The sequence below is a fragment of the Lepidochelys olivacea genome, assembly GCF_965140295.1.
Source record: "Lepidochelys olivacea isolate rLepOli2 genome assembly, chromosome: 1".
In the NCBI taxonomy this organism is placed as follows: Eukaryota; Metazoa; Chordata; order Testudines; family Cheloniidae; genus Lepidochelys; species Lepidochelys olivacea.
Genome location: NC_140411.1, coordinates 290,625,455 through 290,648,016, shown reverse-complemented (window position 1 = coordinate 290,648,016; position 22,562 = coordinate 290,625,455). Strand labels below are relative to the sequence as shown.

General features: G+C 41.2%; 1 protein-coding gene across 3 annotated transcripts in view; it reads left to right on the top strand.

The window, feature by feature from the left end:
- Positions 1-22,026, top strand: part of HMGA2 (high mobility group AT-hook 2) — a 158,919-nt gene extending 136,893 nt beyond the window's left edge. For all 3 annotated transcript variants that reach the window (XM_084635550.1, XM_084635549.1, XM_084635551.1), the window contains one exon: positions 18,958-22,026. Coding sequence is in view for 2 of the 3 variants with exons in the window: in XM_084635549.1 (XP_084491675.1) it covers positions 18,958-19,017 (60 nt within the window). In the remaining variant the exon portion in view is untranslated. The remainder of the gene's footprint in view (positions 1-18,957) is intronic.
- The last annotated feature ends 536 nt before the right edge of the window (positions 22,027-22,562 follow it).

Genomic DNA, 22,562 nt, shown 5'->3' with positions numbered 1-22,562 from the left:
TTTGCCTTGTCCTTGAACAGTATGCTGCCACCACCAAGCATTTTAAACAAAGAACAGGGAAAGAGACCACTTGGAGACGTCTTTCCCCAAAATATGCCCCCAAGCCCTACACTCCCTTTCCTGGGGAAGGCTTGATAAGAATCCTCACCAATTTGTATAGGTGAACACAGACCCAAACCCTTGGATCTTAAGAATGATGAAAAATCAATCAGGTTCTTAAAAGAAGAATTTTAATTAAAGAAAAGGTAAAAGAATCACCTCTGTAAAATCAGGATGGAAAATACTTTACAGGGTATTCAGATTCAAAACACAGAGGATCCCCCTTTGGGCAAAACCTTAAAGTTACAGAAAACAGGAATAAACCTCCCTCTTAACACAGGAAACATAAAAGTCACATAAAACAAAAGATAACTAATCCGCCTTGCCTGGCTTACCTATACTGGTTGCGATATTGGAGACTTGGATTAGGATGGGTTGGAGAAGATGGATTTCTGTCTGGCCTCTCTCAGTCCCAAGAGAGAACAACCACGTAAACAAAAGTACAAACAAAAGTCCACCCCCTCCTCCCAGATTTGAAAGTATTTTGTTCCCTTATTGGTCCTTTGGGTCAGGTGCCAGCCAGGTTAGCTGAGCTTCTTAACCCTTTACAGGTAACAGGATGTTGCCTCTGGCCAGGAGGGATTTTATAGCACTGTATACAGAAAGGTGGTTACCCTTCCCTTTATATTTATGACAGCATAGCTAATTAGAGAGACAAGGTGGGTGAGGTAATATCTTTTATTGAACCAACTTCTGTTGATGAGAGTTGGTCCAGTAAAATATCTTACCTCACCCGCCCTGTATCTCTGATATCCTGGGACCGACTTGGCTACAACAACACTGCATACGATGTAGCTAATATCATTCCAGTAGATGATGGTGTAGATATATTGGCAGAAGAGCTCCTTTTGTTGGCTTATACTGCATCTACACTAGAGGGCTCTGTTTGCATAGCTATACAGCCATAGCTATACCAGCCAATGTAGACTCTGTAATGTAATGTAGACTCACTCCAGAGCAACTTCTATCACTTCAGATGATGAGAGTGTAGGATTGTTGGGTGTGGTTTCTACAGGAAGTTGTCTCTAGTCTTCTTTGGGCAGTAGGATGTTACCATGACAGCGTGCCTCAAAGGTTGTTATGATAAGCAAGAAAAAAACCCACCAGGTCAGATTTTGAGAGCTCTCACAGCACGCCAAAAGATGTCTGTTCAGAAAGAAAAAATAAAAACAAACAAGTAATGATTAGCAGTTTAGTGTCTGATTTTGTAAACAGATGAAGCAATAAGCTAAACTGTATTAAAGAACTAGGGGTTAGAAGAGGAAGTCACATGTTTTTTGGAAGCGAGTTTCTTGTTGTTTATATGACATCACTACTGAGCAGAATCTAAAGAATGTTACGGAGCCCTAGGCTCTTTGTAGATCCCCAAACTGGTCTAAGATTTGGATTTCCTTGGTTTTAAATATTTTATGTAATTTTTGTTTATTTTGTAACTATATTGAGTGACATTTTTGAGACTGCTGCTTCCCAGAAACTCCTCTTTAAATGAGTTAAACAAGCCAACTGGGATTTTTCCTGGCCAAGAAGGAAGGGAAGGGAGAAAAATTACCTTTAAAAAAGCACATGCTGAGGTTAGTCACCTTTAAAAAAGTCCCAAATCACAAGACCAATCTGAAGAGCTCAGTTCATGTTTGTAAGGTGATCTGAAGATAAAAGTAACTGGGCAAGCTCTAAGCATTATTATTACTCTATTATTTTGCATTTAAATAGTGCCTTTTATCACAAAGTGCTTACCAAAATTGTGTAGATGCATCAAGCTGAAAATGCAGACACCTGTTAGGCAGACGGTGACAACCAATGAGCCAGCACAAGTATAGCTCACTACATTGAAATTCACCTTTATAAGAACTAGCATTGATCATGACTGATTTGAACATTTTCTCTTATGAAACCTATTGAAAACACCTATGATAAAGCTATTGAAGGGTTTACTTAGCATTTCTACCATTTCATCAAGAATATAGAGTATGCCCCTCAGGACTTTATAAAGTGAATTACAAACACATGCACACATCATGACCCACTCCCTCAAAGCATTTCCCTAATCCTGCCCCAAGTGCGTAGCCCAAGAAACCAAACTCTGCTCAGGAGGGGAGTTTCTGTGGAAGGGAGGGAAAAATCTTCCCTAGGCTGAACAGCCTCAGGGCTGGAGTATCCATTGGAGTGCTGGCTCCTCTCTGGAAGGGGAATGAAGGATCACCTTGTGGTTCCATGGGAGTTAGGTATCCAGGCGCTTTTGAATATCCTACAAAGCACCTGTCTTCATGTTCAGATGCCAGAATACCTATAAAAATCTGGTCTTCAGTCTCTCTGGCCCACATCCTCCAAGGTATTTAGGTGCTTGACTTCTACAGAAATCAGTGAGAGTTAGGCACCTAAATACCTTTGAGGATCCGGCGTGGGTGGCGCGTGGCTCCACCATTCAGGGAGGCTGGCCCAAGTGCTGGAAAATCCCCCAGTGACTGGACCGGGGTCCCGCCCCTGCTCAGCCTCCTCTACCTAAGGCCCCGCCCATGCTCCACCCACACTCTGCCCCAGGCCCCGGTCATGCTAGGCTTCATCCCCCAAGCCCACCCCTGCACACCACTCACCAAGTCCCCACTCTCCTCCACTCCCTCTCACCCATGGTCCCCCTACCCTCTGAGTCCTTCCCCTTCCCCTGAGTGGCAGGGGGAGCACAGGAGGGTGGAGGGACCCAGCAGGCAGTGGGCACCTTGAGGGAGGGGGGTGGAGGAGAGGAAGGAGTCAGGACTCAGCTAGCGGGGGGACCAGGGAGGAGGGGGTGGAGGAGGGGAGGGACTCAGCAAGCAGCAGGAGGTAGGGGCCTCTCAGGAGAGGAGAGGAGGGACTCAGTGAGAAGCGGCAGGGGCCTCAGTGGAAGGGCAGAGCAGGGACGGAAAGAGGCGGAGCATGGGTGGGGTCAAGGGCAAAAAGCGGGAGAGGACTTCAGGGGCGGAGTGCAGGCAGAGCCACCACAATCCAGTCATCCACACTCTCAAAGGCAGTGGGTCAGCAGTTGTGCCGCAGGGGAGGCTTAGCCCCCTCTGGTCTATTCTACCCGCTGCCTATGAAATCTGGGGATCTGCTCCCCATCTGTAAAACTGGAGAAGGTAGCGCTTCCCTTTGATTTTGGTGCCCAAACACCTTTAAAAAGCTATCCATTGGGCACTATGTTTAATTTGTTCTCATGGTGTCTGGACAGCATAGAGGACTCTGAGTGCCTTATGCACCTCCATGATGTTTTGTCCTGGGGCTGGAGCTTTCCCTGGGACTGCTCCACTCTGGGTAAGGCACTGCAGTTTGGGGGAGCCTTGTGCCATGGGCTCAGGGCTTCTGCCCGAAGGGAGTGCCAGGGGTCAGCCTCAGCTCCAGGGGCTCGGGGCACCAGGTTTACATACCAAGCACATATCACGGACCCTCGGTTGACAACCGCTTGACTAGATTACCTTCTTGGGTCCCTTCCAGCATTTCATTTCTGTGATTCTTTTTTGAGTGCCATAATTTCTGGGTGCCTAACTTGATACACCTTAGAGGGGCCTGATTGCCAGATTGAGCACCCACTCTCTAAATTCAGACCTCTTGAAGGTGTCTCCAGAAAGACATCAAAAAATTAGAACTCCCAGAATCACTAGTTGTTTTTGAAAATCTTGGAGTTTGTCTTACACCTGTAACAACAAAGACAATCAATAAATCAATTGTGACAGGGCCTCTCTCCGTTATGCCCCAATGGGACGCTACTCATGCTGTTGTAGGGATGCCAACGATTTGTTGCCACCTCTCATTGTCCGGGGCAGTGGCACTTTAGCCTCTGGCCAAGGCACACTTGAGTCTCACCCCTTCCAAGTATTAAAGTTAAAAATTAAAGGAATACTATGAATTCAAAACTAGGGTTGTCCAAGGTGTCTTTGGCAGGATGCCACCCTTCTAGTTAGGGCTTGTCTTCATTCAGACAGTCAGTAGTCTTCCTGGTCTCAGTTGTCCCATCCCCCAGGAGGTTTGTCCAGGCAGCAAGTGGTCTCAGATTATTGGCTGAAACCAGGCTTCTCTCACCAACAGAGAAGCAGAGCTCTAATCTCCTTGTTGGTCAGCCTCAAATCAAGCTGGATATCCCTCTTCACTCCTGACGTGTTACTGGTGTGGTGGGGCAGAGGCAGTTTGATCCACAGGCCCTTTATAACCCCATCCTTGCCAGTCTGTGGCCTGTATGCCCCATCACACTAATCACTGAAGGTGATGTGAGTTGGAGTGTTACTTCAAAAAAGAGACATTTATCGTATCCAGGAGACAGGGTATCATGGAACACCTGTAGAGTTATGGGTGTTTAGCAACTTTTACAATTACGTTCATAGATCCTAATACCAAGCTAGTTAAGTCAATGGAAAGACTACCATTGACTTGTTTGGGGTTTGGATTAGGTCCTTAAATGCTTGGATGTACTAAAATAATACAAGGACATAACTGATCAACTACATCAGAAAGGGTGGAAGATGAAGCACTGATGTATTAGTTTGTTCTTCTCAGAAATGTACCACATCTTCTCAGATGACAAAACTGATTCACAGTTTAATTTCCTATACGAAGATATCTATTACCCAGTGCTTGAAATCTCCAAGCCCTTGGTCTTTTCAGACTGGTTTCGCATTTTGTACTGTAATACATACAAACATTTAGTTATTTAGAAATAGAATAAGAAATTTTGGGCAAATATAGGAACCACAGAATGATTAAATGAACCAGTGAATATAATACATTGTCATCTATTAAATATTGAGTCTTTGACTGTTATTGTCAGTTAAGGTCCTTACATACCAAGCACAATTTAAAAAAAACAATTTGTTGAGTGGAAATAGCTGTGTGCTCCATCATCATTTATTGATGTACACTTCCTGGGAGAAGACGATTAGGAGAAAAACATTTTATTCTTTAGGGATTCCTCAGTATTTCTGGCATTTTATAAAGTCTCACTCTGGAAACTGTCCCTTGAAGATTAATTGATAAGCCCCAATCCCCCAACTCCTCCCCCCAACACACACACCAAAAAACCCCTTGGAATATGAGTACGAAGCATTACACAGCTACTCTATTAATGATGGGCAGTTATAGAATTGTTTTCTTTGAAATCACAGTTATATCACACAACACCAGTGCTGATTGATGTGTCCGAACATTACCACATATTGGCAGCCAATCAGAGCAGGATTCCAGCACCTTTGCTAAGACCATGCAGGCGTACCAGCATCCCCCCTCATGTGCATTAGCTGGACATTAGAAAGTAAAAAATCTTTTAAAAAATCATGAAAATCCATTATGCACAAAATCACAGAACACACACACATTTTAAAAATGTTTAACTCCAGCTGAGTCCACATCCTTTGGAATAGAACTCTCACCATGCCAGCCTCTGGCAGCGTGCTGGGAGTAAGCAATCTTGCTTGTGCATTGGCTCTAACTTGAAGGTTCCAAAAGCCACCATTATCCCAGTGCTGCACTGGCCTGTGCAAAGGGCTGGAGACTGCAGGCATCCTGTTGCAATAGTAAAATGTGATTACAGATATCATGGTAATACTGTGGTTATAGACACAGGGTAATATTTTCGAAAGCACCAAAGTGTAAGCAGCTGAGGTCCCATTAAAAGTCAAGTCACTTATGCATGTCTGAAAATGGGATTTAGGCACTTCTGAAAATTTTGCTCACAAGCTGTACTTTTTTTTTTAATGATCGCTAATTTTGTTTAAATACACTAGAGTATTGCCATGATACCCCTTGCTTTACCTTAACCCTGTTTATAGCACTTAAGACTCTTGGCATCTGATGAAGTGAAGGGAAAACCAGCATGAAAAATCATTCCTAAACTTGCTGAATTTTCGGTCAGCAGGCTGCTGAAGTAGTTTGATTCTGATCTCTGAACTCTGATTGTTTGATTCTGATCTCTGATCTCTGGTTTTGAAGATAATCTGCCACCCTAAAGCCATGGGGGAAAAAAGGAGAGAAATAAAAAAAAACAAATCACCTACATTCTGCCTGAATTTTCATCTCTCGTTTCCCACATCGCAGTGTATAATGTCTCACAGAGTTACAACAATGGCTGATCTCACAGATAGGATGGGCTGGGGGTGGGGAGGGGAAAGAGAGCTCTGTATTGAAACCAGATTAGGAGTCTGACAGAATGAAACACTGAGCTCTAGGACCCAGTAGATCTACAGTCAGGACAGTGAATGGTTTTTTTTCCTCCCTATTTCCCATGGCTATTTTGAGGCAAAATCTGGAAACTAAAATCAGAACAACAAAGGGACAGATACAGTATTTTAGGCAGCCTCCCCTTCACTTTAATGAAGTCTTCCAAAGAAGAATGTTATATAATGAGGCGTTAACTGCAATTTATTTTAGTTCATTTTTTTACATTTAGGAAGAGGAAAACAGATGAACACTGAGGTATAAACTTCAATAAATCTTTCTTTGTCTTCAAAGAAAAAGTATTTTGTGCATAGGTTTCCATCAGGAGCTTTTTTCTATTAGATTGTAGGATTTAGATATGTTCCATTTAAAAAGAAACGACCATAAAGTTCTTTAGTCAAAAGGAAATAATCACCATCCATTAAGTGAGACAGCCCCAATGTATTTTTAAATCAAACTATCCAATGTAGAAAAAGAAAAGGCTCAGCTCTGTGGTAACATGAATCACTTAGCAGATGGAACTCAAAAAGTTGGTTTCATGTGCCATGATGAAGAGGTCCATACTTTATTGCCTTTTCCACCAGACTGCTCAGAGATATTCAAGAAGTTGAAAAATCTTTAAATGCATGGCTCTAAATCCTTTACGAATTGAACATATTAAGAGGACAAGAAGAGTATGTCATTAAACTATAACTACCCTTTTTGGATTACCAGGTATTTGTAGATTTATTGGCAAAATGGCTTAAATTAGGGATATGTTTTTAGCCTGCAGCATTTCATAATAAAATAGCAACAGAATTTTTTGCAGTAAAAAAAGAGAGGGAAAACAGGGGTTCTTGTTAAAGCCTACACAAAGTTTTCTGATTTTTGTGTTCTTTTGCCTGCACAAGGAGGTGCTCCATGGTTACACAATCCTTAAAGCTTGCAAGGAAACCATTTACATTACCCCATTTCACTCAGGAGTCCTCATTGCCCTGCCTTTCACTGCAGACCCGCTGTTTAGTCTGAAACTGAAAATTAAACCCAGCACTTCGGCTTTCAAAGTTAAATACTCTGCTTTGCTGCCAGCACACAGCCTCACCAGTGTCTGTGTGGTAAGATCAAGGATTAAACTCTTCAGACATTTTAAAAACGATTTTACAAGGCTTTTAGCCTGTAGTGTTTTCTTCTTTCATTGATTTTGTTGGTTTATTTATTTATTTAAGAGCCAAATCATTTAGCTGCATTATACCGCAAGGTCTCACATGAACTTTGTTGAACCAAGGCAGAGGACCCAGCTAGCTTTCTTTCAGAAATACGTTTCTTATTCTGGGAGCTTTTCTGAGCACTCTTGGGGGAAGGTAGAGCCGTATTTGTTAAACTCTTCCTTTCATGAGTGAAAACAAATGAAGAGCAAACCAGTGAGATTTAGAAACAGTAATAATAAAAACAAAGTTCTCCAACTCAACTCTCCCCCCCAAAAGAATGTGCTTGTTATGCCCCTTGTAGCAGCCTTCATTTTCTTTGTGAAGTAGGTTATGTAAATGACCGAGTTGTTCAGTGTTTAAAAGCCTTCATGACTAGCACTCATAAAAATGTCATTGTGCACTTCCACTTTGAAAGGCTCTTTTATCTTACCTTCCTGAAGCCCCTTTCCAATGGATAAGCATGCTTGAGCAGGAAGCTGCAGGTTGGCCTTCCCACATTGCTTGGCCCTAATGAGGTGTGTACAGCTCTTGGCTACTGTTTTTCAATCTCTTTCTTATTACTTCAAAGCGGCAGCTTTGAGGTCTAAACAAGTTTTAGCACTTGTCAAAACCTTTCAGCTGTGTTTCAAGTGCTAGATATTAATACATATAATATAAATTTGGCTACTCAGAAAAATCACTGTTGCCACTTGTCAGTAAATTATTATAATGCTGTTGTAAGAGGTAATGATCAGGATTTGAATGTCATTGGGCATTCCTTATCAACCTGCAACAAGCAATCACTCTTTTGAGGAATTAAAAGGACAAATCTCTCTCCTCATCTTTTTATGTCTTTTTATAACAGGAGGCCCCCGGATATCTGACTGGTGCCTCTTCTTTCTTATTCTAAACATACGCTAAGGATATGCCTACACTGCAATTAAAAACCCGCGGCTGATGTGTGCTAGCTGACTCGAGCTAAGGGGCTGTTTAATTGTGGTGTAGACATTTGGGCTCAGATGTTGCCTGTGCTCTAGGGGGGGAGGGTCTCAGATCTCAGCCTGCAGCATGATATGTCTACACTACAATTAAACAGTCCCTTAGCTCAAGCCCTTAAGCCCAAGTCAGCTGCCATGAGCCAGCTGCGGGTTTTTAATTGCAGTGTAGACATACCCTAAGGAGGCTCTCACTTCAGTGAGATAGGAGATCATGATGTTAGGCTTGGCTAAGACAGGTCATATGGATTTCAACTCACACCTTTATTCTGGATTGTTGTGTCCCTGTTCTTTCATATTATGGCATCTCACATATATCAAAAACGAAATCATTGCTGTAACACTGACTGTAATTAAACAGGTGGGATGCACAGAAATATATGCTGTTTCATGCATGAGTCCTTGGGAGCTCTTCAGTGGTATTATAGATTATATCATTTCCACCTGCATTGACAGCAACATCTCTCTGGTACTGACAATCTTTACTACCATCAGGAGGAAGAGTTTATACCAAGGCCTATAATTTGTCAGTGTAGTGCACAGGCCTAAATACTAGGAATTACTGACCGCAGAGCTATGTGCTTGTTAATTTATTATTATTAATTGTTATATTTATATTGTTTTTAGCACCTCAAACCCATCCAGGTCATGGCCTCATTATACTGTGTGCTGTGCAAACATATAGTAAATTATAGTCACTAACTTAAAGGGTTTACAATCTAAAAGACAATTTGTAAAAGCTGTTTCCAAACCTTGGGATTTGCCAGTCTGCCACAAGATTGTATAAGGTCACACTACTGATTCAACCAATATGAATTAGGAATGCCTCCTTACTTTCTTTAATATTTTATTTCACTCCTAGGTGACCTGGTTGTGTCTTTTAGCATGTGAACTCTCCAGGGCAGGGTGTATCTCTTTATCTGAGTTTGTATAGCCCCACCCCACGGCCCCCAAGATTTCTGCAAGCAGGATTTGTCCCCAGAGTAAATGCTATACAGAATATACGCTTGAACTCTGCTCTGTGCAAAAAGTCCTGTGACCAGTTATAAGAATTGCTCAATTTTGCCAGCTGACATCTTTCACTGTGGTTCTAGTCAGGTGAGTCCATATTTTTAAAGATATTCAGGCATCACTCCGCTCAGTGTTGCAAGGCCTGAGAGACTTAGATGGCTGTCTTATTTTCAAAAGTGACTGAGATACCTAGGAGCCTAAGTCTCATTGACTTTCAGTGATACACAGGCTCCTAAGTGCGTAAGTCACTTGCAATGCTGAGTGGAGTGATGCCTAAATATCTTTAAAAATATTGGCCTTGGATCCAGATTTTGCCACTCTTACTCACATTTACTAGAGCCTTGCTCTGCTATTAAGTAACATCATTGACTTCATTGGGACTATAAGCAGAGTCAGTGTCCCATTCTGAGGTGCAGTGCCGACCAGTCAGGGGCTGTGTCACCACCTGCCCTGCAACCTGGGGGGCCTCACAATGCTTTGGGGCTGTCGCTCCCAACCTGAGCCCCTCACAAACAGCCAACCAGCATGCAGGTCACACCCTGAATGTGTGTGTATAACTGCAGCCTTCCAAGAACATTGACACCAGCAGCTTTGGTTACTACCTGCAGGACAACCCCAACACACTCCCAGTCCCAAATTTTCCCCCAAAACATGTTTTCTGCACTGTTCAGCTCTCTCCTGGACAGTCCAGATATTGGAGGTCTGTTGCCCCTATAAGGGAACAATATCCCACTGTTTGTTACTTTAAATGGAGTTACCCCAGAGCCCCATTTAACCACAACACTGGATCAGTTTTGATTAAAGAATAAAACAAGTTTATTTAACTGCAAAGAGATAGGCTTTAAGTGAGCACAAGTACAAGGCATTAAAGCAGAAATGGTTACAAGAGAAATAAAGATAAAACAGTTCCTAGTGCTCAAACTTAACAAACTAGACTTGGTTCAAGATAAAATTCTTACCAGCAACAGGGCTGACCAACTTTCAGGTCAGGCTCTCTCCCAAAGGCAAATGGCTGCTTCTTAGGTGAAAGAGAAAGTGAGATGGACAGGGAGAGATACCTTGGGGTGTTTTGCCTCTCACTTTTATAGTCCTGTCCCCCTCTGAAATATATTTTCCTGAGGGTTACCCCTCAATAAAGTTCATTCCCACTGTGAGGATGGAGTCATGGAGTGTCATGGTGAAAGAGGTTCCATGCTGTTTGCTAAAATGCAGATCAATCTGTTTCTGCTCCCCTTCATTGCCAAAGAACGCTCACTTGACAGGAGATTGCCAATCTACTTTGATGACATCTGGCTAGAGGCATTGGCTTTTCCTTTGTCTTTTGAGAAATAGGTTTACCCCTCCCCAGACTTGTCTGGTAAACACATTTCAGACATAATTTCAGCTTGTGTCATAACTTTACATATAATGTTGCTACAGACATTTCACTATGATATTATTGATCAATGAGTTACTGTTTTCAAATGATACCTCAGAAGGCATATTTTGTGCAAAGATTATTAGAATAGAGTGTAGGCTGTGAAAACAGTATGCATTTGGTCAAAGTAAGATACTACTCAGTGTGAGTAAAAATGGCAGAATCTGGCCCATAACCTTTGCACATGTGCATTAAATTCATATACCAGATTTTATCATCGGCTTTATGCATATGCAACTCTTATTTGTGTATTAACTGAGTATTTATTAGCCCTATTACATTTGCAGGAGGTGCCATTCTTAAATAACTTTACTGTGTTAACTGTTTAAAGTTAGATTTTGCCTGGTCCTTACATGGGTGCCTTTTTTTGCCTCCACTCGCCTTCTGCATCTGTAACAGTAGCAACAGTTTCCAGTGGTTCCTGTTACAATCCTGCTTTGCTCTCCATGGAATTCCAGAGGAGTTAGCAACAGACAATGATCCACAGTTCATAAACTGGTCATTTCTGCAATTCTCTTTGGCATATCAGTTTAAGCACTCCCCATCAGGGCCTTACAATGCACAGTAAGAGAAAGCTGTATAAATAACAAAATCATTTGATTTTTAAAGAAAGCCCTGGCAGATTCAAGGGATCAATACTTAGCATTACTAGAATATTGCCAAAACCTTAGTGCCAACAAGCTTCTTGAGCCAAAGATAATTAACCTTGAAGTAGTGACAAAAGAATTTTACACCAGGAAACTAGAACAGAAGAAATACTATGGCAAAAATGCCAAGCAGTTACTCCCTGTTGCAAGTGGGAGAGAATGTTAGATTCAGCACCGAAGTTTTATGTCATAATTACCCTGTGGGTCAGGCTTGAAAGAGGAACTGAAGACAGCCAAAGGAGACAAAGGAATACACTGACTTGTTGGTCTTGAGAACACCCAAAATGCTAGTGACAGTTCTTACACACTGACAAAAGCAACACATGCTCACTTGGTTATTCACAATGGCAAACATGAGGAGCAGCAAACAAAGACGCCAGGAAGCAGATCCACTTCAGCAGCTGATTAGGACACTGCAGAAGGAAGTGTTTTGAGAACAAGAAGTGGCTGGCCATGTGATCAGAAAGGCGTTGAGGTTCTGATAGGGTATTTAAGGGCAGCTGTACCCTAAGCGCCATCCTAGCTGTTTCTACTTCTAACTTTTATTAAGTAGTTGGATTAGTTTGTGGTTGTTATTTTTATTGATATTACAGATTATATGCATTTGATTTTCAAAACAAAAAAAGGGGTGGGTGAGAAGGAAGGGAGATATAACAGTAGCCACTGGAGTCAGGGATATTAGTTCCTGCCACATGATGGGGGGTGTTAACCTGTTGATACCCCAACCTATGTCATGTGGATGTAGCTAGGAAATAAAAGTGTAGTCCTTGCCAGAATTCCTGCGTGTGTTATGTGTGTCTCTCTTGAGTTTGGTCAGAGTTCATCTGGACCCACAAAGCATTTCATTCCAGCACCCAGTTCCTCCTAAATATGGGGACTGTTTCCCTGCTCCATCACACAGTATCCTTCCCTTTGTTTTGAAGCTTTGTCTCAGTGCCTGGTCCTATTGCATGCAGCAACACCAGATACAAGTCAGTAGGTCTGTGTAAAATACATTATCCTTTCATGAAGGCACTGCATAAGACTGTGATGTCTTCTTCTCTAGAGGCTCAGTCCTGCAAGGAACTGAACAAAGTACTTAGGCACGTGCTTCGCTTTAAACATGGGAATAGTCCCACTGACTTCAGTGAGTTCCCTGAATACTTTATAACAGCAAAGGTTTGCACATGTAGGAGAAGCAACTCTAGCAGGGTTGCAAACAGGTTTCAGAAGGTTCTGACCACCTCTCCTTTTCTATGGCTAGACAGGAGAGGGCTGGGAGGTTACTTTTTCTATGGTAACATAAAGCCATAGCATAGGAAAGGTTGAGAATCACTGACAACATTCTGATAAACTTAACCATTTCTGCCAGCTTCAACACCGGGAAGTGTCACCCAATCCTAGTATATAGTACACGTGCCCTCCTTTCAAATTTCTGTTTAAAGTGCTCTTCTTCCATGGAACCCATAACCACTAATCCACTCTGTAAAAGTGCTATCTCCACAAAAAAGATAATTTATTACTTTACTTCCTCTGGATCTCCCAGTTCAGGGCAACTTTACCTGTATTCCCCTCTGTGGTCTGTCGAGGGCACCCACTCTAGTCTCCTGGCTCCTCAGCCCTCACTTCTCTTGGGCAGAGACATGTATCTCTCTGCCTCCTGACCAGGGTTTTTCCAGGCAGCACAGTTCCCTGCCTACACTGTACTATCCCCAACACACCAGACTGCGTAAAGAGGCCTCTGTCTGTGCTTTGCTTTCTCTTCAAAAGCTATGAACAGCTGTAATTGCCACCAGTCACAAGTTACCACTCAGCTCTTTCTAAGCAAGCACATTTATTCTTAAGGTGAATGCATTACATAATAAACAATGAAAGTTCCTATACGTAGGCTAAAAGCTTACCAGAATATTGTGGAACTTTTCCCAGGAAGGATGGTGGCCCCACTTGGACAGAAGTTCCTGTCTGTTTGCTGGATCAGAAGGAAGACCCTGAATCAGTTTAAACTCAGGCTATTTATCCAGAAGTCCTTTCTTTGTCTGTTGGTCTCTGGAGAATCCAGTTTGAACCGGTATATGCAAATCTCTCCAGACAATGGTACTGCTCTGCAGGAGTTACAGCCTGAGGGAATTAGCCCCCACTGTTCTTAGTTCCTGGAGGAGCTATGGTCACCCTTCCCCCTGGAGTTACATACAATCCCTGGCCCACAATGATACACAAGCTTAAGGCAGTAAGATCTCCCAAAGATATTGCAGGAAATTGCCATATCTGTCACATCTAATTTTTGTTCTCTCTCTGTTTAGGTGGTAAGCACTCCAAATCAGCAAGTATATCATCTTCTGTGTTTTGTACAATACCAAACAGCAGTAAATAATAACTACTGTCTAGGTTACTTACAAATATCTTTCTTCTACTGTCACTTCTAAACTAAGTGTTCTGGTCTTAGTGTTTGCATAGAAAGAATTCAACCAGGCTTCACACAAAACAGTTGTCAGTCTGCAAGTCAATATTCCACTCCCCTTAGCAGAGTAAAAATTTTTTCAGTTCTGCTTTTCTTCTTGAAAAACTCTTCTTCCAAACCAAAATGATCCACAGCATTGCCAACCTCAAACATTAAAAAATCATGAATCAAGTCCCAAAATTATGAGATTGTCTTAACATTATGAGATTTTTAGAAAGAAAGAAAGAAAGAAAGAAAGAAAGAAAGAAAGAAAGAAAGAAAGAAAGAAAGAAAGAAAGAAAGAAAGAAAGAAAGAAAAAGATGTCCTTTTTACTTGATTTCTGGGGTTTCAGCTTTAGGGTGCCCTTGGGTCACATTTTCAAACCTTTTACCACAATCATGAGTGCTAGAATCTTTCTTAAAAAAGATTTTTGTGCAATCTCTTGCTGGAACTTTAAGAAAACCATTAAATATCGCAAGACTTGTGATAACGTTAAAAGAGGTGGCAACACTGGCACTAAAACATACCCTTTGGCAATGAAGTTGTCTCTTCAGCTCTCCATCGCTGGCTGTGAAACACTTACTTCCACAAACACCTTCTCCAGAGGCTGCTGCCAGTAACCCCCACTCCTCCTCTCTGATAGGGTGGTCAGAAGTCCACCTGCTCTCAAAAAGAACTAGTTAAAGTTGCAGTATTTTCCCAACTAGCCAATCATAAAATGATGCAAGTGGTCACATAGCTGTACTCCTGAGGGAATTCTGCACCACTGCGCAATGCAGACCCAGCATCGTGCTGTTTCTCCCTCTGGATCCCTGGGTTCTGAGGGATAGGAAAGTGGGTGTCTGGGCTCGGGGGCGGCCATGGCTGGGCTCTGGGAGGGGAGGGGGTGTGGATATCTGGGCTGTGGGGGCCCCGTGGCTGGGCTCAGAGGGGAGAGGGGTGCAGATATCTGGGCAAGGCTGAGCCTCACAGCTGGGCTCTGTGGTGGGAAGGGTTTCGGGTGTCTTGGCTGGGGAGGCACCATTGGGCTCTGGCGGGGGAAGGGGTCTGGTATCTGGGCTCTGGGCGCCCCGCGGCTGGGCTCTGAGTTGTAGGGGGTGGGTGTCTGCACTAGGGAGGGCCCTGCAGCTGGGCTCTGGTGGGGAGGGGATGTGGATATCTGGGCTAGGGGGAGCTACAGTTGGGCTCTGTGGGGGAGGAGTTGTGGGTGTCTGGCCCCCCTGGCTGGGCTCTAGAGGAGAGGGGACAGCAAACAGGAACTGGGTTGTCATAGGGGTTTCTTTAACTCTCTCCTCCTGGTGGAATTTGTGTGTGTGTCTGTATTGTTACAGACATACTTGCTGACAGGTATTTTGAAATAGATTACCAAAATAATTGAAAATGGCGTGATTATGTAGTGTTATTTTGACAAATAAAAGGTGCAGAATTTTTGCAGAACTTTAAAATATCGTGCACAGAATTTTTAATTTTTTGGCACAGAATTCCCCCAGGAGTAGTAGCTTAACTGTTGGGTATGTGAAATGGATTTCTAGAAAGTTCAGGCAACTCACTTCTGCCCTCTACATAGCCTTAAAAATCATTGGTGGTTTCCAGGCTGCTCCTCATACCATTACTAATTAAATGCCAAAGCTAATACAACTTCAAAGTCAGTAGAAAGCAGCATTTAAAAAAACACACCTATGTGTGTTATGTTAAGTAAAGAAAACAGAATCCAAGGTCACCATTTTCAGCTGAATAGTCACTGACAGCTTTGAGCAAAGCGGTTGCTCGTCATGATCTTGATGAGCCTCTGAATTTGCAAAGCATCAAAGCAATATGTTTTAAAACAGCTTCTCCCACTTCTAGAATTGCCAGCACAAAGATGGCTTCAGATACTGATTTTCCTCTAGCCTGAACTGTTACAACTGCCCCCTATGTCATTCTGCCAGATGGGGAGGATGAGTGGGGAAAACACATCATGTATTTATGAATTTTATGAAGGGTTTAAAAGGTTGGTTCAGTACTGGAATATTCTGAATCTTGGTGAGGGGGGAGTAAAATTCACCTCCACACTTGCGGTTCTGTGACAACTTTCATTGCAGTAATCTAAACACCTCCCCTGTCATGACTGTAAAGGAGTCGTTGCGAGGAAGAAAATTGTGTATCTGCATGCTCGCTTAGTGCCTTTCTGGAATTTAAATACTAATTGAAAAGACAAGGTCAGAGGGCAGCTGACACTTGACTTTGCTCTCTTTCGTCTGGCCATGGCTTTGATCATGCTACATCTTTCTTTGTGCCTGGTACTCCAGAGAGTAACCCAGGGTCATGGCCTGTTTGCTAGTCAAGAGGTATAAACCTACTGGCTTAAATATTTGAGGCCCATGGTTTAGCAGGGAGGGGGGCTTTTGCTTCATGCTTTCCACATTTCCCACATAACCCAAAGCAGACTAAACAAAACCAGTGTGAAATCTCATGGCTTGATGCTGCTATGGTTATATTTTTTAAGCTGTCATCCATTCATTTGTACTTGTGTTTATTCCCTGGATTTACAGCTTTTTTCAGCCTTTTTTTTTTTTTTTTTGGATGTTTGAAACCTTTTGAAAAGGGATTGCACTAAGCAGTGGCCTATGATTAAAGCCTATGGTTTTTTTTCTCGATGCTGCTCTTGTGCAGCACTGTCACACATGGTAGCATTTAGGAGCCCTTCACAGCTGAGGTGTTTCAAACACTAATGAATGGAAGTTTGGTCATATAATGCAGACGAGCTCTAAGGCATGCTTTACTGAATGGTGTACTGTAGTGGCCTGGGAAAGGAAGAGAGTTATAAATTGTGTCAGTTAGCCACCCAGACAAAATGAAGCCATGTGGAAAATCAAATCTATTAAAGTATGAAGACTGTTATAAGCTGTTTTAAGCTGGTCATTCTTAAAAGGTCTCACTTTGCTGTAGGGGTAAATGTTTACCTATTCTTCCTAGATCTTTTTCACATGCTGTCTTAGGAGATGATGTGCAGCATTTGATAAAAATCAACTTCACACTAACAGCCCTTTTACCAGAAATGTTTATTGTCTGCAGTTTACCAACCATGTCTGGAAAGGTATTGCACATTTATTAAATAAGCAGTGTGAAGAGGATTGTACGGCAGAGCTGGGCCTGCTGAAGGAAAACGTCAAGGCCAGAGGGATGGGGAGAGGAGAGCAGCTGTTGTTAAGGGAGGGACCTGCAAGGATATATGTCAAATTTACTTTTTGTGGCTAACCCACCTTTCAGACACTGCATCTCACCACAGAGTTGTTTTTAACTTGGTTAAACTTCTAAACAACAGTTGAGAAACATCCACTCAAACAAATTCTCTTCTTAATCTTTGAAAGAAGTCAGGCTAAAGAAAAGAAATTCCACCTAGTGCTTCAGGGTTGAAGTTGCTGCCTTAAGCCGAGATATTTTCCTATTTTCCTTCATTTTGTTGTCTGAGGACATCAGAACTAAAAGAGCGTTCTGGTGTTAATGAAGATGCTGCTCTCCTCTTTGCTAGTTTAAACACATGAGTAAGGTTGCATCTAGTTAATGTACCTCTGGCATGAGAAATGTTGAGATCAAAGTCACTCCAGTGTCAAACCCAAAACAACAAGATAATTACTGTTGTACTCAAAGCCTCCTCCAATTCCTAGCTATTTATTTAGTCTCATCTCTGTTAAGTCAACATAAAAGCAGCATAGGTCCCAAAGTATTAAAAGTGGGCAGACTGAAAGACAACTGAAAATGAATTGATGTGGTCAGCCAGGTCAGTACCTTTTCCAAGAGGGTTGAGGTCCCCAAGTTCTTGGTTTCTTTCTGAACTCCATCTGGTGGTAAGAGGTCAGATCCACAGTCTGGACAGGCATAGCTGGACATTGGAGGAGAATATTTCCTTCCAATTTACAAAATTACTGAAGATAGTTAAGTCCCAAGCAGACTGTGAAGAGCTACAAAAGGATCTCTCAAAACTGGGTGACTGGGCAACAAAATGACAGATGAAATTTAATGTTGATAAATGCAAAGTAATGCACATTGGAAAGCATAATCCCAACTATACATATAAAATGAAGGGGTCTAAATTAGCTGTTACCACTCAAGAAAGAGATCTTGGACTCATTGTGAATAGTTTTCTGAAAACATCCACTCAATGTGCAGCGGCAGTCAAAAAAGCAAACAGAATGCTGGGAATAATTAAGAAAGGGATAGATAATAAGACAGAAAATATCATGTTGCCTCTATATAAATCCCTGGTACGCCCACATCTTGAATACTGTGTGCAGATGTGGTTGCCCCATCTCAAAAAAGATATATTGGAATTGGAAAAGGTTCAGAAAAGGGCAACAAAAAATGATGAGGGGTATGGAACGGCTTCCATATGGGGAAAGATTAATAAGACTGGGACTTTTCAGCTTGGAAAAGAGATGGTTAAGGGGAGATATGATTGAGGTCTATAAAATCATGACCAGTGTAGAGAAAGTAGATAAGGAACTGTTGTTTACTATTTCTCATAACACAAGAACTAGGGGTCACCAAATGAAATTAATAGGCAGCAGGTTTAAAACAAATAAAAGGAAGTATTTCTTCACACAACACACAGTCAACCTGTGGAACTCCTTGCTAGAGGATGTTGTGAAAGCTAAGACCATAACAGGGTTCAAAAAAGAACTAGATAAATTCATGGAGGATAGGTTCATCAATGGCTATTAGCCAGGATGGGCAGGAATGGTGTGCCAGAAGCTGGGAATGAGAAACAGGGGATGGATCACTTGATGATTCCCTTTTCTGTTCATTCCCTCTGGGGCACCTGGCACTGGCCACTGTCGCAAGACAGGATACTGGGCTAGATGGACCTTTGGTCTGACCCAGTAGGGCCTGTCTTATGTTCTGATTTACATGGGTATGGAGGTATCATGGAGGAGGACTCTTGAAATAATGTAAAAGTTATAAAGAGTGTTCATTCACTCAGTGGCAACCATGTCTGCCTTTGTAACTGAAAGGCACAGACACAATGGTAATTATTTATTTTTTGTATTCCAGGAAGAGACTGAAGAAACTGAAGAGACGTCCTCACAAGAATCTGCAGAGGAAGAAGACTAAGAGACCACACCATTCGATTTCTACCTCATCAGCAGTTGGGTCTTTTGAAGGGAGAAGACGCTGCCTTGACCACTTATTTTCTATGCCATGGTCTTTCCACTTATGCCTTGGGGAGGGGGGGGGGGAAATCACATAACCTTAAAAAAGACTATATTAATCACCTTCTTTGTAATCCCTTCACAGTCCCATGTTTAGTGAAAAACTGCTGTAACACAAAGGGGACACAGATTACCGATGCAACTTTTAATTATTGTTTTCTTTTTTCTTAACCTACTAATAGTTTGTTTGAGCTGCTAAGTAAGGGTGACTGGGTCAGGAAAGCTTTGAATAAGATTTAAGTCATTCACTGCACTGCATATAAACAAGAGACTTGTAACATAATTAAAACGGGCATTTAAATAGGAAAGGCTTGGTGTGTAACACCATTGGCCTTACAACACGTCCAAGAACCCACTCCCTAGCTTAGTAAACTCCCTGTTTAGAACACCAAAGATAAGGGATAGATACTACTCTTTTTTTTGTAACCTTCTTGTAGATTTGTACTTGATTTTTTTTTAAACTTACTGTTATTTCAGGAAGAATTGGGAGCTGATTTTTCACTTAATTCAGCCGATAATCAAAAGAAAGGAAAAATAGGTACTTTCATTTTGCAAAAGGGAAGAAAGACAAAGATACGTTGTATACTTTACAGATACAAACATATCAGCAGAAGTAGTAATAAACAAAACTCACAGCACTCATCTTCAGGAAACTAGAAATTCAGGTAGACTCAGCTTCCTGCAGAGCCAGACACGTTTTACAGAACTAGAGGTGACTAACACCAAAACACTCTCAAGCCATATAAAGACATAGATTTATCAATTACAGTGGTTTTGGAGGAAAAAATCAGGAAAAGGTACCCCAGAACGAATCAGGAACTTACCTGAACCAAGAAAAAAATGGTTTGTGTGACCTCACCTAATTTCACCCCTCATGTATCAATATTTCAAAGGGAATGAATCTCTTCTCATTACTCACCAGTTTTGATGTAAGAATCAACACCATGTACCTCAAGTGAGCTTGTGTATTACTTTAAACAATATACGTTGACATAGGATGGTTCACTGGGCAGTTTTACTCCAGTGACATTTCTCCATCTTTTTCACTCAAAGCAGCACTTTTAGCAACAGATGCAATATTACCCCACTATTCAATACTACCTCTGATTTTTACAATTAACTCAACAGCCTGATAAATACATGCTGCTATACACATACAATGCAGGAAATTATTTTTGGGTAAATAATCATGAATATCTGTATTTTCTCCATATTTTTTCTTCAACACTTAATGACGCAATATTTTCAATGTGTTTCAGCATGACTATGTATTTTTCTTTTTTTAATGTACTTATTCCTATTCTCTGCTAGATTTCTGTGTAATGTACTGTTAACTTGAATATATTTTTGTACTGAATTACTCATAGGTTTGTAAGGATAATTTTCAATGACACTACATGACATAGAAAAAATTAGTTGTAATGTTTAAATATTACTGTCCAAGTTTGTACCTCAAATGAATTGTTTAAAGAAATGGACTAATCGATTGACAAAGACCTACCTCCAGACTTTAAATGGAATGAACTTGTTACTTTCAGCAATAGTTTGAGATGTTTGAAACAGTTAGGACTGCAACTAATCCCTAATTCAAAACTATTTTTTGTAAAAGAACTTTGCTGGAAATGAACACATTTTAAATTACTTTCATATTAAAAACAAAAAACAAAAAAAAACCTTCAAAGAAACTTGAAGCTTTGTAGGTGGGAAGCAACAAGCTCAGCTTTTGCATAATGCAATCACAAATATGTGTGTTTTTTTAAAAACAAATTAGTAGATTGTAAGAAAATACTTGACAAGTATTTTCATGTATTTTACACAAATGTGATTTTTGTAATATGTTTCAAACCTGATTTATTTTAAATGCTTCTTATGTAGAGTTTTTTTATTCCTTTCTTTCTCTCGCTCTCTCTCTATCCTAGTCAGTATATCTGCTTTGTGACATTGTAATATTAACTGGGCCGGGGGTAGTTTCTCAGGAAGGCTTCTATCGGTATGGCTTTAGTACTGAGCCAAATGCACCTAAAGATAACTACTTACTGGATTCTTCAGTGATATCAAGAAACAAGGATCTCCTCAAAAGACTGCAGAGGGCTCATTCTCAGGGATTGCTGAGAAAGAGCTGATCAGAGTAGTAAAACTAGACATGTTAATGTTAACTAAACAAGGGATAATCATATCCATTCTGCAGCTCATTAAAGACTGCAGCCATTGCCCATTGAAGTTAATGGAAGGACTCCAGTTGACTTCAAAGGACGCTGGATCAGGTCCTAACAATTTCATGTTCAGCAAATGCATTTTGTTTTTTTTAAAAACACAGTGTTCAACAGATGAAACAGAAGTAGTTGATGCATGTGGATCTAGCTCCGAGGGACTTACAGCTCTGATGAAGTTCATCTTATATTGTCTATATATTGTAGTACAATCAAAATACATTACTACCTCTTAGGGCCTACTATACCTCATTTTTCAGACTGAAAACTGCTTGTGGCCATTGAAACAGTGAGAACATCATAAAATTTTTTATATATATAGTTTATTTTTATGGGAGATAAATTTTATAGGACTGTTCTTTGCTGTCATTGGTCACTAGTAAATAAAACTGGACATTAAACTTTTCTACCATTTCTGCAAGATAGGTATGTTTGCAGGAAACCAGTTTCAAGATGTTGAACTGCAGTTTACTGTTTTCCTGTTCCTTTTTTGCTTTGTTCTTCATGTAGAGTTGCTGCCTATGATTGTACTTTGAATCGCTTGCTTGTTGAAAATGGTCCTTTAATGGATTATCACAGTCTGTTCAGCACAATAAACATAATAGCCTCTGTGATCCCCAAGTTGTTTGATTCTTAGACTTTTGTCACAGCTCCATGAAATGGGTAATAAAGTTTGGTCACACTGGGCCAAATTTGTAAAAGTTTGTATGCAAGTCATTTTTGTGTGAGAACCATGAATAATGTACAGATATCTTTGTGCTTGAGTTAAAGGGGAGTTGTTTTTAAAGACACAGGGTTAGTTTGGAAGATTGTGGTATATGCCCACACATGGTATATGCCCCATATGTTTGCAAGTGTACCTCACTCTCTTACTCTGATTGTTCTAATCTTATTAGTCCATATATTTAGTTATGCATATTCTCTGTATTAGTTTATTTCCAAGCTACTTTTTTCAACATACCTAATCTATAACCATTATTTTTTTTAGTGTTTTGTGGCATGTACTTTTTGAACTTGGTTATTTTGTAAGGCAAATAACCTAGAACATAATCCCAACACAAGTACTGAGAAGTAATATACGTAACTTCAGTTCTGAAGCAGAGATCTGAGCAATTTCATTCATTGCATTTTCTGTCCCCTTTTGCTCCAATCTTGTTCCTTGCTCAGCAGTGTTACAGGACCATTCCATTTCACATTTCAGTCTTCCCGGTGGTCTTCTTCCCTCTGATTGCCATCA